The sequence below is a fragment of the Gopherus flavomarginatus genome, chromosome 9 (assembly GCF_025201925.1).
Source record: "Gopherus flavomarginatus isolate rGopFla2 chromosome 9, rGopFla2.mat.asm, whole genome shotgun sequence".
Lineage (NCBI taxonomy): Eukaryota > Metazoa > Chordata > Testudines > Testudinidae > Gopherus > Gopherus flavomarginatus.
In genome coordinates, this window is record NC_066625.1 from 87,281,891 (window position 1) to 87,295,516 (window position 13,626).

At 43.9% G+C, this 13,626-nt stretch overlaps 2 protein-coding genes and 4 non-coding genes across 9 annotated transcripts in view; 1 reads left to right on the forward strand and 5 right to left on the reverse strand.

Annotated features, from left to right (window-relative positions):
- Positions 1-1,679: 1,679 nt before the first annotated feature.
- On the reverse strand, positions 1,680-8,829 carry RPL4 (ribosomal protein L4). Its single transcript, XM_050967601.1, has 10 exons — positions 8,739-8,829; positions 7,092-7,263; positions 5,899-6,005; positions 5,389-5,527; positions 4,720-4,844; positions 4,099-4,228; positions 2,997-3,153; positions 2,690-2,773; positions 1,914-2,034; positions 1,680-1,805 (listed from the first exon to the last, which is right to left on the reverse strand). The coding sequence occupies exons 1-10, from the start codon at positions 8,739-8,741 to the stop codon at positions 1,764-1,766; spliced, it is 1,080 nt and encodes a 359-aa protein (XP_050823558.1). The 5' UTR covers positions 8,742-8,829; the 3' UTR covers positions 1,680-1,763.
- On the reverse strand, positions 3,950-4,020 carry LOC127058683 (small nucleolar RNA SNORD18). The gene has a single exon (XR_007776433.1). It is a non-coding gene; the product is annotated as a small nucleolar RNA SNORD18 (small nucleolar RNA).
- LOC127058685 (small nucleolar RNA SNORD16) lies at positions 5,594-5,693 on the reverse strand. The gene has a single exon (XR_007776435.1). It is a non-coding gene; the product is annotated as a small nucleolar RNA SNORD16 (small nucleolar RNA).
- LOC127058684 (small nucleolar RNA SNORD18) lies at positions 6,093-6,164 on the reverse strand. The gene has a single exon (XR_007776434.1). It is a non-coding gene; the product is annotated as a small nucleolar RNA SNORD18 (small nucleolar RNA).
- Positions 7,335-7,434, reverse strand: LOC127058686 (small nucleolar RNA SNORD16). Its single transcript, XR_007776436.1, has one exon. It is a non-coding gene; the product is annotated as a small nucleolar RNA SNORD16 (small nucleolar RNA).
- A 340-nt stretch (positions 8,830-9,169) lies between the features above and the next one.
- Positions 9,170-13,626, forward strand: part of ZWILCH (zwilch kinetochore protein) — a 31,338-nt gene continuing 26,881 nt past the window's right edge. Inside the window, exons 1-3 of one of the 4 annotated variants that reach the window (XM_050967573.1) lie at positions 9,214-9,299; positions 10,453-10,637; positions 13,179-13,230. In XM_050967573.1, coding sequence (XP_050823530.1) covers positions 10,618-10,637; positions 13,179-13,230 — 72 coding nt within the window. In that variant the 5' untranslated portion in view covers positions 9,214-9,299; positions 10,453-10,617. Of the gene's footprint in view, positions 9,300-10,452; positions 10,638-11,943; positions 12,004-13,178; positions 13,231-13,626 lie in introns of those variants that run through there. The other 3 variants (XM_050967575.1, XM_050967572.1, XM_050967574.1) reach the window with 3 other exon arrangements.

Here is a 13,626-nt window from a genome sequence, read left to right on the forward strand (position 1 = left end):
GCCACCGTGTGGTTGTTATGCATATTGAGTACTTGGATACCCAGTATGGGAACCCTACTAGCTATCTTCACTATTTTTGATCCAGAAACTTTTTGTATTTTATCTGTGATTTCAGATGGAATACACTACAGATCTCCTTAACTAGCAGGATCAAGTACACAGTTACTAAGGAATAAGTTAGCAAGGCAGGTACTTAAGTATAAGCTCTTGAAATCCCCACATCTCAAATGTAGTAATGGATTAAAAATTCTGTTTATGTCCCCAGCTGGTCCTGCAGCAGCAACAGGCTTTGAGCACTCCCAACAGCTTAAAACTGAACTCAATATTAATCTTCATGATCCATGTTAGGTTTATACGTTGGAGTCTTAGTAGCACAGTGAAGTTTCAAATTTTTCAGCCTGCCATTTTTCAGCTAAGATTTACATCTGTTTAACCATTTTCCATTAAAAACTCATTTTGAAGTTTTTGCATAATGTCTGTAATGCATAATCCCTCCCTGTCCAAAGAACTGTGAGAATTTAAAAGGTTAATTTGAGAAGTTATTTTTGAATTTGAGAATATTCCATTTGCTTTACATGTGCCCTTAGAGTAGAGGATCCTATTTCTAGGGTTAGTTATAAAAAGGCTGTTAATTCAGTACAACCAACTGCATGTTATATACTCAGCAAGAGAAAGCAAGTATCAAGCTCATTCCATCTATGGAGTCATAGTACTCCTAGCCTTTGTAGAAGACAAACTTCAACATAGTGTTGCTTTACCCATGTTACCTTCACTGTGAGGTTATTCTGTCACTGTTGTCTTTCTGAATAAAGTTCAAACTCTGCCTTTTCAGTCTCAGAGTAAGCCAGCTCATTATGTCTTTTTATCCACTCCTGGTTTCCCTCATGCTTTTCCTGTCTAGAATTGCACCCTAAATCCATCCAACCACTCCCATTTTTCACTTTACTTTCACTGCTGGCCATCAGTCCTGTAGTTTTAAACTCCAGTCTGAAATTTCATTAAAAAGACAATTCAGAATTTGTCATCTAATTCAACTCTTCACTTCAATTCTCCTCCCTCCCTTCTCTACACTTCATCTTTCAACCAAAAACTTGTCAGTTTTTCACAGGGAAAATGTTTGTTAGACAAGCTTGATTCATACACAACAGAAAAATCTTGTATTGTTTGGCAAGTAGTGAGAGTTTCCATACTTTAGAAGCTGGATAGGTCACAGGGAGCAGTATTGGCATGGGAACCTTACTACAGATTTTTAACGCTTAAAATAGCATACATCGGTCATAGTTCAATATTAAAGGAACTTTGAGGTGAAACTTCCTTAGAATAAACCTGCTAATTATCTAGGCATTGTCTACACTAGGGGCTTTCCCTTTCCACAGTTTCCCACTGGGGCTAACACCAACTCCAGTAGTAACTCTGGGAGCCCTAGCCAGTGATCCCACAATAACCCAGGTATCAAGTTCCCTTTTAATAAAATGTAGCTACATTTAAATTTTACAATAATGCAAGACTTTTTTTAAAAAATGCACCTTTCACTTGCATCCCCCATTATGCTTTCTGATAGAATAAACAACAGTGGACACAAAAAATAATTAATTGCTCATCTATGGTTTAATTTACTTTCACTGCACCCTTCCTCCCTCCAAAGCATTTGCAGTAGTGGTCACAAATAACAAAGACACTTTCACCAACTCAATAGAATATTTATTTGTTGTAAATCCACAGCATAGCCTTTTGAACTTAAGTGAATAAGCCTGATGAGCGCATTATGCTGCAGCCTTTGACTTCTTCTCTTGTTTGCGTTTGTGCTGTAGGGAGGGTGGGGGGGAGAAAAAAAAAAAAAAAGATTAGTCGTCAGAAACATGCAAAGAATATATAATAAACAACACGGATTAGACATCTAACTTAAGTCTCACATTTTGAGCATGGCGCAGAATTGTATTGCGTCGCATTGTCTTGGCATATGGATTCAGTTTTATCATGACTCTCAGGTTCTTCAAAGGATTCTTCTTGAGAACTCTACGGCGAATCTTTTTACTGTAAAAGCAATTCTCAATTAGTGTACTTCATGGAGATGCAAAACTGTTTAAGAGCTGGAATACATTATTTCTTCCAGAAAAGTGGACTTATCCTTAATTTTCAAATAACTATGTTACTACAGTGTCTGAAGGACACTGATAACACCTTTGGTCTTAAATCCAGACAGCGTGTATATTTAGTTCGGTAAGGTAAAGTTAGTCAGAAAAACAGGGAAACAGTGAAGAATTATGCTACAGAATGTATGGCACTCAGCTGGGAAGGGAGTGTCCAAATTAATTTCGTATTTCATTCAGCTTGGAAAAAATGGAATGGAAAGCTAGCCAGTTTCACTTTCTAGTTTTCATATATTAAAACAATATTGTATTTTTATGGTTGTAAATGTACTGCAGAAGGTGTAAATTCCTAAGGAATAGTTTCTAAATATTCAACTTATAGCCAAAACCTTATTTCTAGAGCTAGACCCACTTGACCATGTACCCTGAATTAATCTACATAAAGCCAAATTCTTCATATACACTTTAAACCAAGAAATTGAAAGGACAAGAACATTCTGGTTTGCCATGCTGAGTGTCCTACACCCTCTGATCCCAAAAAGTTGAATAAAAGTGTTCAAATAAACCCTTGTACTTTGTAATTAGATAAAAATAATTACTTTGGTGCACGCAGGGCCTTCTGGATCTCCTGGCTTTTTAAGATTCTTCCAAGGTCTGTATTGGTCATCTTATGCATTGGTAGGCTACACAAAACACAAACATTTAGAATCAAAATTAGGTGGGGATATTTAATCTGTTCTCATTTTTATGAAGAGCCAGCTATTTAGGAAACCTTACATCCTTAGTTAAGACTAAATCTTACCACTAAACGAAAGTTACAGAACTTTTGTGTTGACTAATACCATATCACTTGTCTGAACTGTCTTAACAAAATTTTTAGCTAAGTCAGATTCTAGATATACATACTTATAGTCACTCTTTAGGGTAGCAGGTTTGCGCCAGGTACCATACAACTCATCCAGCTTTCGGAAGGCACTTTCAGTCCAAATGCAGAAACGCCCAACATGGCCACCTGGAGCAAGTCTCAAAAGATTCAGCTTGTTTACATTGAGAAGAGTAATTCCTAAAATGAGACAAAATCACAGTATTTGTATTTCACTTGATATAATAGCAAAATCAGAGCAGTTCGGTCCACAAAAAGCAAGTATGGGTTTACTAGTTTTAAAGACTTTATACTACAAAGATATACAGGCATCAATATTACAAAACAATGTATAAAATTTATTTTTACAATATTTGAAAAGACAAAAAAATGGAGACGGTATCAGTTACAGCAAGTTATCTTTCTGCTCCATATGAACATTTTATCAAATAAATGAAACAGATCTCTAACCATGCCAACAATGCCCTTAAACATACTAAACACATTCTTTCAGAGGTACAGTAAAAGCTGTGTTATCCGGCACTTCACCAACTCAAAAACTCTATTAACCGGCATTTCTGATATCTCCCAATACAAATCTTCAATCTAGTAACTGGGACTAGTATACTGCCCAGGTTATGCAATTGCATATTCTGCACTCTACTTTTATGCAAAAAAGAGGCAGAAAACAAGCAAGCTGATATCAGGGATCTATTAAAAAAGCAGCTTCCAGGGTGCGTCATAGGGTCATTAAAGATACAGCCCAATCTCCTACATCTACAATAATTGATGTTGATAATGATGACCCTGAGGCATTGCAAGATCCTGAAGTGCCTTCTGAATCAAAGATTAAATTATGTTCAGTATAGTTTTAGTGTTAAGTGTATTTTTAGTTATCTGGGTGTATGCTGCCCATAGTGATAGGTAGTGTCATATGACAACCTACATGCCAGATAACAAAAGCTTTTACTGTATATACATTCACTGTATTCAAATAGTAGTCAGAACTTCCACAAAATCATGTGTTTCAGAAACACGGACCAATGAAGTGGAATCTCATCATTCTAGGTACTCTCATCCAAACAGAAGATCAGAGCATCCCGATAACAGACATACTGCCATTTGTTCAGTAATTCAAAAAGTTACCTGGGATATTTCTAAAAGCTTTGATGATGCCATTGTCCTCATTATAGATAATGCAGGGTCCCCTGCGCTGGATGCGACGGCGATTCCTCATTTTACCCTTCCCAGCACGCATACGCTGAGAGGCATAAACCTATGCACAAAGAACACATCTAGAAATCCAAACAGTACAATTCCCACTATTAAGAGGTAGCACAATCAAGAAGTCAGATTTTCACCATCATCACTGTACATCTGAAACACGGACCAGTGAAAAGTTCATCATTCTGGAGATAAATTAGGCTATTAAAATGCTTTTCATTTCAGTGTTGCATAGAAGAGTCTTAGAAGGAAGTGGTCAGAGACGTGAAGCAGCATAGTGAAAGAGAAATTTGCATTGACCGGCTATAATTTGCTTTGAACCCACTATAGTTTGTCAAGTATTTAATTTTTAAGCAAAGTGAAGTCAAGATATGAATAGAGCATATAAAAAGCAAACATCAAAATTTATATTATTTACTAATTAAATTATAGCAAATGAAGACTTTAAAGCCAACATTAATTTACTGAGCTGCAGTCTGGCATAAGCAATGTTTTAATGGGGATTTGTAAAAGGTTTACTTGTATTGACAGTAAACAACTCACCTTTTTAATGTCATTCCATGCTTTAAGCTTCTTCAGAAGCAGAACAGCTTCTTTGGTTTTCTTGTAACCCTCAACTTTGTCCTCAACTACCAGAGGAAGTTCTGGGACCTCCTCAATGCGGTGGCCTGATAATTTTATGAGAATTTGATAATAAGTTATCGATTCTTTTTTGCCTGCACAAATCTCAACGTAATAATGAAGATGTATAGCAAAAGCAGTAATGCAAACTTCATCACAGGACCCCACTGGTGTCCCCTCAAATCACACCTATAGGGACTACTTCTAGGGCTGAGGTTAGTTCAACTTCTCTTGGGCCTCTAATAAGAGTAACAATCATAGTAGTGATCTGGAATGTGACTCAAAACCGGTATTTCTGCAACTGACTACCATAAACTACCAGAGCAAGAGTCACATCAATGACAGGCTGTTTCCATTCTGTTCTGCATAACCTCGATGTACTGTTAGTTCAGCTTCACTCAACATATATGCTCCTTTTATTTGAAAAATTTCACATGAAGTGGATACCATTAAAAAAGTTCTACTGTAATACTGTACAACACTCAACTTCTTTGGAGTAAACTAAATTACCCCATGGCAATACAATAATGAGCTGTTGGCACGCCGTGCAGCAGTAAAGAGCAAGCATTCTGGAATTTTCAACATACCCACCTTTAGACATGACCAGTGCTGGGAGAGCAGAAGCTGCCAGAGCAGAACAGATGGCATACCGTTTTTGAGTTGTATTTACTCTGCGATGCCAACGTCGCCAAGTCTTGGTTGGAGCAAACATACGGCCTCCGCGACACATCTATGCATCCACAGTTAAGAATAACACTTTTCAAACGTTTTTACAAAACAAGACCTTTTAAAGCTTTGCTCAGCATTAGCTGTTCGTCAACCATCTGTACCAGCTCACTGACAGCAGGCAACTGTCACTGAGTACAGAGTAAGACGCAAATTACGACATCATGGCAAGCTAAACAAACAGCAATGTGTATCTCAAAAATTAGAAGATCTAAAGATCTTTCCTCATGGTAACAATGAAGAGTCCTGTGGCACCTGAAAGACTAACAGATTCCTCCTGGTTATCAGTTAATTGTTTAGATTTCTGCTCCCCATCCCCTCAAAAAGTTCAATTTTATACCGACTCAATAGTCACAACCAAAATAAAAAAGATACGTTTCCAAAAGCACCTTGGCCAGAGCGATGAGTTCCACCACCTCGCACTCGGGGAATACGAGCAACAGCTCTTCCAGTACCCCAAGATTCAGCACTGGTCTGATGTCCTGAAACAAATGTTTTTAATTAATCAGTAAAAATACAGAGAAAGTGAAAATCTATTTTTTCTAAGTCATAGGAATAAAGAATTCAAGAGAATCAGAACTTCCACTGTTATCATATAGTTCAGAAACACGGACCAATGAAGTGGAATCTCATCATTTCTATGTAGTTAAATTAAGACAGGTTTTGAAGCTTGAACACTAATTTGGACACAGACAATAACTGGAACTATATATACTATACTATTACACTATCAAAATGATAATGTAAATTACAAAGTTTACTGAACTTTAAGATGGACACTGTAAACATACATATTTTCACACCAAGTAGATTTATGCCTGTTTAGTACTTCGATTGGAAACTTAGGAGGAAAACTTGATCATGGTCTGATACAGGGAGGGCTGATGCTACAAGTATGTTGTCTCTTAAATATAATGTGAAACTGAGATGATGAGCTAACCACCAATGGCAATCCGGTATTCTATGGCAGCGGTTCTCAACCAGGGGTACACGTATCCATGGGGGATACTGATCTAGATGAGTTGATGTGTTTCTCAACCTGGGAGTCCTGAGCCCTGGGGAGGGAGAGGGCGGCATGGGATGGATTTAAGGAGGGTTGCAAGTGCAGGGCTGGCGTTACAGGGTGGCAAGCAGGGCAATTGCCTGGAGCTCTATGCCACAGAGAGCCCCGCAAAGCTAAGTTACATGCCTCAGCCTTGGGCAGTGGGACTTGGGCTTCAGACTCCTGAAAGGGGTACAGAAGTCTGGAAAGCTTGAGAACCGCTGTTTTATGCACTACTCATAACAGGGTTGTTAACTAATTTCGCCTAGCAAAAATTCCCTTTGTGGTTCTAGTTGGCTAAGATACTTTCTGCAGTGTTCATTTCTGGTTCCACACCAGAGGCAGCTGCAGTTCTGAGTCCTTCAGATTGTAAGATACTATGTAAATTAAGTCCTAGCAGTATTAGAGCTAAAATTAAAATAATGTAAGTGGCATGCATACAGTAAGTTGACAAGTATTATATATTAACGTAATAAAATAATCCTGATCTAAATGAACCTATTCAAATTCTGTACACAAATCATACCTGCAAGTTCACTAACAGCATAGGGTTGTCTACTGTTCTTGCGCAAATTGGTATGAACAAAGTTCACGATATCAGGGCGAATAGGAGCTTTAAATACAGCAGGCATGGTGACATTTTTGCCTGATACCTCCCCCTTTTCGGAGTACACAGATATTAATGGACGAGTACAAGCCTGAAAAAGACAAGAATTTTCTTCAGCACCAATAAGTTAAGTGGTTCAGATTCAAAAGGTGTTTAAAATATTGCACAGCGTCAAGTGTCTTCAGTTCAACAGCGCCAGATGCTGACAGCAGGCAGCTGTCACTGAACACTGGATAAGAGAAAAGCTTATATCATCACCGCAATAACTATTTCCATTTATACTTATGCCAAACAACTTCATAACACTGTAGGAGTAGGTCACACACACACCTGGGAGGTCAACACAGTTCAGCTTCAGCAATGATGTAAAACTGTTATTCTTAAATTTGTAAATCTCGCTGATCTGTTTTACAAATACTATATCCATACTGAATTTTATTTTCAGATACTTAAAACAATCTATTAGTAATCTTTTAATTACAACACATTCATTTATGAAATCTGTACATTTTGGAGTTTTGGTGCGTAACAAGGAACTTAGAAGTTATTTCACTTACAAAATTATCTTGGAAACCTGAAAAACTAACCAGGCCCAGTACTGCTTCCCCTCTAATGTCTAATAAGGACCTCAAATATATATAACCAATATTTTGGAAACAAACTCCTGGCCTTAACAAACTGGTGTGGATCTGCCATTAACGTTGTGAGTTGGGAAATATTTTTCATTGCAAGCAACTTCTGTTGTGATAAAGGCTTCTCTCTCCCAGTTTTGCTCAGAGGAGCATTTAGCTAACAACTATGATACATACTATATATTGCAAGAATGCCTAATAATTAAAGTGTCAATTACGCGAATTTCCAACACTGACTACTACATCATGACAGCAACTACGACCTCCATCAGCTAAATCTGTAGGCTAGGCTGGCAGCATGCATGGAACTACAGGCTGCTTAAGCCAGGTTCCTGCCTCATGCTACCACGTGGGAAGTTTTAACATGATTTCACCCCAAGCGTTTTTCAAACCCTAAATTTTTTCTGGGTGGAAGGTAAGGAACTGGGACAGGATAGAGGGCAGGGCCCCGCACAGTCCATTTTAACAGCCCTATATCCAGCCCTTCCATGCTTTAAAAAAGAAACGGGCGGGAACCTGATTAAGCCGAGAGTCAGGCTGGACCCGTCCCCATTCGTCCCCCCCGCAACAATGAGAGATTCTCAGGCGGGGCCCAGAGCTGAACTACGAGCTACGGGCTCTCAGCCTTGGCGCGTCCCGCGGGAGCCAAGCCCGTTTCCATCCCCCCATCGCACACCGGCCTGCTCCCCCAGATTACATCCCGCCCAGGCCTAGGGCGCTCCCCCCTGCCGGCACCACGCGGCAGGCCGAGCGCTGACGACTCCAAAATGGCGGCCGACTGTCTCGGTGCCGGTGCCCTCCGCCCGCAGGCGGCCCGGCCCAGCCCTGCCCGCCGATTCCCGTCCCCGCTCTTTGGCTTACTGCTGGCCCCATTCCCCGGCTCCCCTTTATCGGCCTGCCACCCCACAGCCCAGCCCCACAGGCCGCGACTCACCATGCTGGCAGAGGAGCCTCTGGCTCCCACTCCTCACTCCGCCACGGCCCCAACCGGAAAAGGAAGGACCTGTTACTACCATCTCCCTATATGTAACCCTCAACCCCACCCGACCCTTCCCTCCCCTCCCAAACTTCCCAGGAGGCTGCAAGAAAGCGAGTCCTCTAATCTCCCGCCCACCCTCCGATTGAGGTGGTGGAAATAGTCTCATCTCACGACCTCCCAGGCTTCCCATCCCTCCCGAGCCTGGGGACTATTTTTTGGCGGATGGATTCCGAGGCGGACCTGACAAAAATTATAATATAAAGTTTGTTTTTATAAAATGATGATGATAACGTGACAAAAATAACGTGCAACGAATCGTTAGAGCGCAATAAATTAAAAATAGTGTTGTCTGATCCCGGGCTGTGCTGGGTGTAGTCCCGGCGGAGGGGCCGTGACCTCCGAGGGGCGGGAAGGCGCGTAGTTCGCTTCGCTTGGCCTGACTGAGAGGCCGGCAGGGCGGGCAATGGGCTCCCACAGGCACCAGGCGGCCCTGCGGCTGTACGACTGTCTGCTGCAGTGAGTGTCCCCTCGCCCAGAAGGGGTCCGGCAGCAGCCCAGCTCCAGGCCGCCCACTGAGGGGCCTGGGGAGCGGGGAAAGGAGACGGGCTCGTGAGGAAAGGGCCCCGGGGCCTTCCCCTGGGGGCGGGCGATGACAGCGCTATGGGGCTGCCGGCTGCTGCCCGGCACCGAGCGGACCAGGGTGACCAGACAGCAAGTGTGAAAAATCGGGACAGGGGGTTGGGGAGTAATAGGCGCCTGTATAAGGCAAAGGCCCCAAAACTGGGACTGTCCCTATACAGTCAGGACATCTGGTCACCCTAGAGCGGACAGCCGTGGGGCTGGCCCCACTGGAGCCGTTGCAGCCCTGATCCAGCGTGGGGCAGCTTTGAGTGTTAGCTGAAGCTGGCCCTGCCTGGGTGGCTGGCACCTCTTATTGCCACTGCTTGGGTGGAGATGGTCCTCGCCCTCGGAGCAGTTGTCTTCCCCAGTGATTACATGTGATAAATGTGGCGGGGTGCTGGGATTTGGGCTGTGCTTTGGCCTCCCTACCCTGAGTCATTTCCAGGGCATGGAAGCGAGGTAGGCTGGTTCTGCCCGCTGGGGTTGAGGATTTTGCTCTCCAAAGTAAGTAGACCTCCCTTCCCCCACACTTCCCCACTCTAAGTGCTTCAGAGCAGGATTTGCCTCTGTTTCTGTGTCTTAGTCTACACTTAAAAATCAGACTGACCTCCCTAGGTCGCTCTCAGGGCTGTGAAAAATTTCACGCCCTCAGTGCCATAGTTAACATTTTTTATGAAAGCTAATGTTAAAATTATGTAACATACAGGTTGAGAAAAGAGTGTTTGTACATCTGGATATAATGTTTAGATTATTCACAAATTCAAGGTTTGGTTTTAGTCATAAGATACATAGAGTGCATAAACAGCAATCACCCAAATTGAGGTGAATGAATTTAAAAATACAGTTTAGATATTTAGCATCCAAGTATTCGAGTACATTACTCATGGGAAAAAGTTATACAGAGAGTTGGTGGCAGAAAGCAAAATATATCAATGAGTGAAGATTATCCCTCAGTAATTGAGAATTTAGGATAGATTGTCCATTTAGAAAAAAAAACAGTCCATCAGGAAAGTATTTCAGTTACTTTCCCGACTGCGCTTCTTATCAGCACTCCAGCTTATACCTCCTGGTATTGTCGAGGTCCAGTGATGTGTTCTATGTAGATGTCCCTCGACCGCCTGGTGGCGTCCAACACCATGAGTTGCCGCATGAACTGAGCGTAGCGTTGACTGATTCCACGTTCTCTCAGCACTCGCTTGTTACCGAAGTTTCCATGCGCCCAGGGCTCTGGCGGTCAGTGCATGATTTTGAACCTTGTAGCCCCTAGCTCTCAGGGTATCTATTATATCGATTTAACACCCAGTATAGATGTGGCTTGGTTGATGGAAGGATTCTTCCACAGACCTTGCTACTGCCTCTTGGAGAGGTGGATTAACGACATCGAAGAAAAAGCCCTTTCCGTTGAAGTAGGAAATGTCTAAACTATGGCACTACAGTGGCACCGCTGTAGCAGCTGTAGGGTTGCCAACCCTCCTAGTTTGGCTGGGAGTCTCCCAGAATTGGGTTTGATCTCCCGGAGGCTACTGAAGCCAATCTAGGAGATTTTAGGTCGCTAAAAGTCTGGCGGCGCAGTGGGACTAAGGCAGGCTCCCTACCTGCTCTGGCTCCATGCTGCCCCTGGAAGCAGTGACATGTCTGGCAGCAGCTCCTAGGAGAAGGCAGGGCCAGGGGGATCTCTGCATGCTGCCCCTGCTCTGAGTGCCAACTCCGCAGCTCCCATTGGCCAGGAACAGGGAACCACAGCCAATGGGAGCTGCGAGGGTGGTGCTTGCAGGCAGGGGCAGCCTGCAGAGCTGCCCATGAGCCAAAGAGCCGCTGTTGGACATGCTGCTGCTTCTGGGAGACACCTGAGGTAAGTGCTGCCCGGCCAGAGCCTGCATCCTGAGCCCCCTCTTGCACCCCAACCCCTGACCCAGCCTGCACCCAAACTCTCTCCCAGAGCCTGCACCTGCTCGCACATCCCAACCTTCTGCCACAGCCCTGAGCCCCGTCCCGCACCCAAACTCCCTCCCAGAGCCCGAATCCCCTACTTTAACCCTGAGCTCCCTCCTACACCCAAACTCCTTCCCAGAGCCTGTACCTGAGCCCCTTCCTGCACCCCAGCCCCCACCCCAGCTCCCTTCTGCAGTCAAACTCCCTCCCGGAGCCCCAACCCCCTACTTTAACCCTGAGCCCCCTCCTGCACCCAAACACCTTCCCAGAGCCTGCCCCAGCCCTGAGCCCCTTCCTGCACCCCTGCCCCAGGCTCAGTCTGGATTCCCCTCCTATTCTCTGAACCCTTTGGCCCCAGCCCAGAGCCCGCACTCACCCCTGCCCCAGCCCGGTGAAAGTGAGTGAGGGTGGGGGAGAGTGAGCAAGCGACTGAGGGAGGGGGTCTGGAGTGAGTGGGGGGACCTCAGAGAAGGGGTGGGAGGGTGGCTTTGGGGAAGGGGGAGGGAAGGGTGTTTGGGTTTGTGCATTTAGACCAGAGGTGGGCTAACTACGGCCTGTGGGCCACATCCGGCCCTTGGGACCTTCCTGCCCAGCCCCTGAGCTCCTGTCCTGATACTTGGCTCCAGCCACAGCCGCACCACCAGCCACCGGGGCTCTAGGCAGCATGGTAAGGGAGCAACGGGGGTTGGATAGAGGGCAGGGGAGTTTGGGGTGGTGGTTGGGGGCAGAGGTGTGGATAGGGATCGGGGCGGTCAGAGGGTGACGAACGAGGGGAGGTGTTGAATGGGTGCAGGGGTCCAGAGGGCAGTCAGGAAGGAGGTGGGGTTGGATGGGGCAGTGAGGGGCAGTCAGGGCAGGGGTTCCGGGAGCAGTGTGTGTGTTGATTGGGAGCAGGGTGTGTGTGGATGGGGTAGAGATCCTGGGGGGGCCCATCAGGGAACGGGGGGGTTGGATGGGGCAGGAGTCCTGGGGGGGGGCACTCCTTGCGGTTTGGGGAGGCACAGCCTCCCCTAACCGGCCCTCCATACAATTTCTGAAACCGGATGCGGCCCTCAGACCAAAAAGTTTTCTCACCCCTGGATTAGACTTTTGGCAACCCCAAGCAGCTGTAGTGTACACATGACGTTATACGTTGCTTAACAGGCTGTCAGCACTAGTCACATAATTGTAATAGGAGATGAATACAGTTATTAAGAAGTTGGTAGCATCTATACTGGGCAAAGTGTTATGGCTGATTAATTAATTTAGTAAAATGAGAGAGTAATGGCAGGTGAAGCTAGCTGCAAAAAAGTGAGTGGCTCTTGGGTAGAAGAAATTTGGTCAATCTTGGTCTTCCCTTGGTTTGGTGCAAACTTAGGTTTCGAATCTGTGTGATTCGTACATTTCAGGGACTATTGAGCGATAACTGGGGAAAGGCCTTGTCAACACTAGAAAGTTTTACCGCTTTATATACAATAGTATATGCTCCCTCCCCAGCATGTGGGTGTTGTAAAAAGGTGCTTTATATTTGGTTTGTTATTCCCATAAGCTACACCTGTATAAAGCACCTATACACTTGTATAAAGGTATAACTTAACCAGGGCTTTGGAGCGGAGCCCAGAGCTGGAGCACGGAGCAGCTCTGGCACAGTGGAGTTTCAGGTTTTTGCCTGGAGAGGAGCCGGAGCACAGCTCCAAAGCCCTAAACTTAACTGTGTTCATGTTAGAGATTGCACTAATATAGCTGGAGTGGTTTTAAAAAAAAATCACATTTTCTTTCTACTTTTTAGAGACAAATGTATCATTTGGGGAGGGTGAAAAGAAAAAATAAACTAAGTGAATATTTTGTTTTGTTTTATTTCAGAGTATATAATGAAGGAAACAAAGGTATCCCCAAAGACCCATTTCCGTTTGAGGTAAATACTTTTTTTTTCTTTTTTAAAAAAATAGCTCTTTGAGCTTAGAAGTGGTTTGAAAAATTTCTAAAGATATCTCAAAGATCATTATTTATTTTTAAATTTATAACAAACAGGAATGTGTAGAAGAGAAGCATCTAATCTTGGGATCTAGGCAAATTGGCATAATTTTAAAAATGAGTAACATTTAAAAACATTTCCAAAGCTAGAAAATAAATAGCTGAACAGAAATGACAAATCAAACAGTATCCTTATTGCACTGCTTTTTCTTTTCATAGTCAAAAGCTTGAGTAAAGAGCTGTGCAGCCTTGATCACAACAGATTTGGGCTATTTGGGACCGGCTCAGGGAGTGAATTCCAAAGTTTAGAACCCCTCACAGAGAAACTGTCATGAGA

What these genes read in the sequence shown, in the direction of transcription:
- RPL4 (XM_050967601.1), bottom strand. An exon ending in AGCACTGGTCATGTCTAAAG is followed by an intron (nt 4,845 to 5,388) that starts GTGGGTATGTTG and finishes TAAAATTATCAG; the next exon opens with GCCACCGCATTGAGGAGGTC. An exon ending in AAGGCCCTGCGTGCACCAAA is followed by an intron (nt 2,035 to 2,689) that starts GTAATTATTTTT and finishes TTGCTTTTACAG; the next exon opens with TAAAAAGATTCGCCGTAGAG.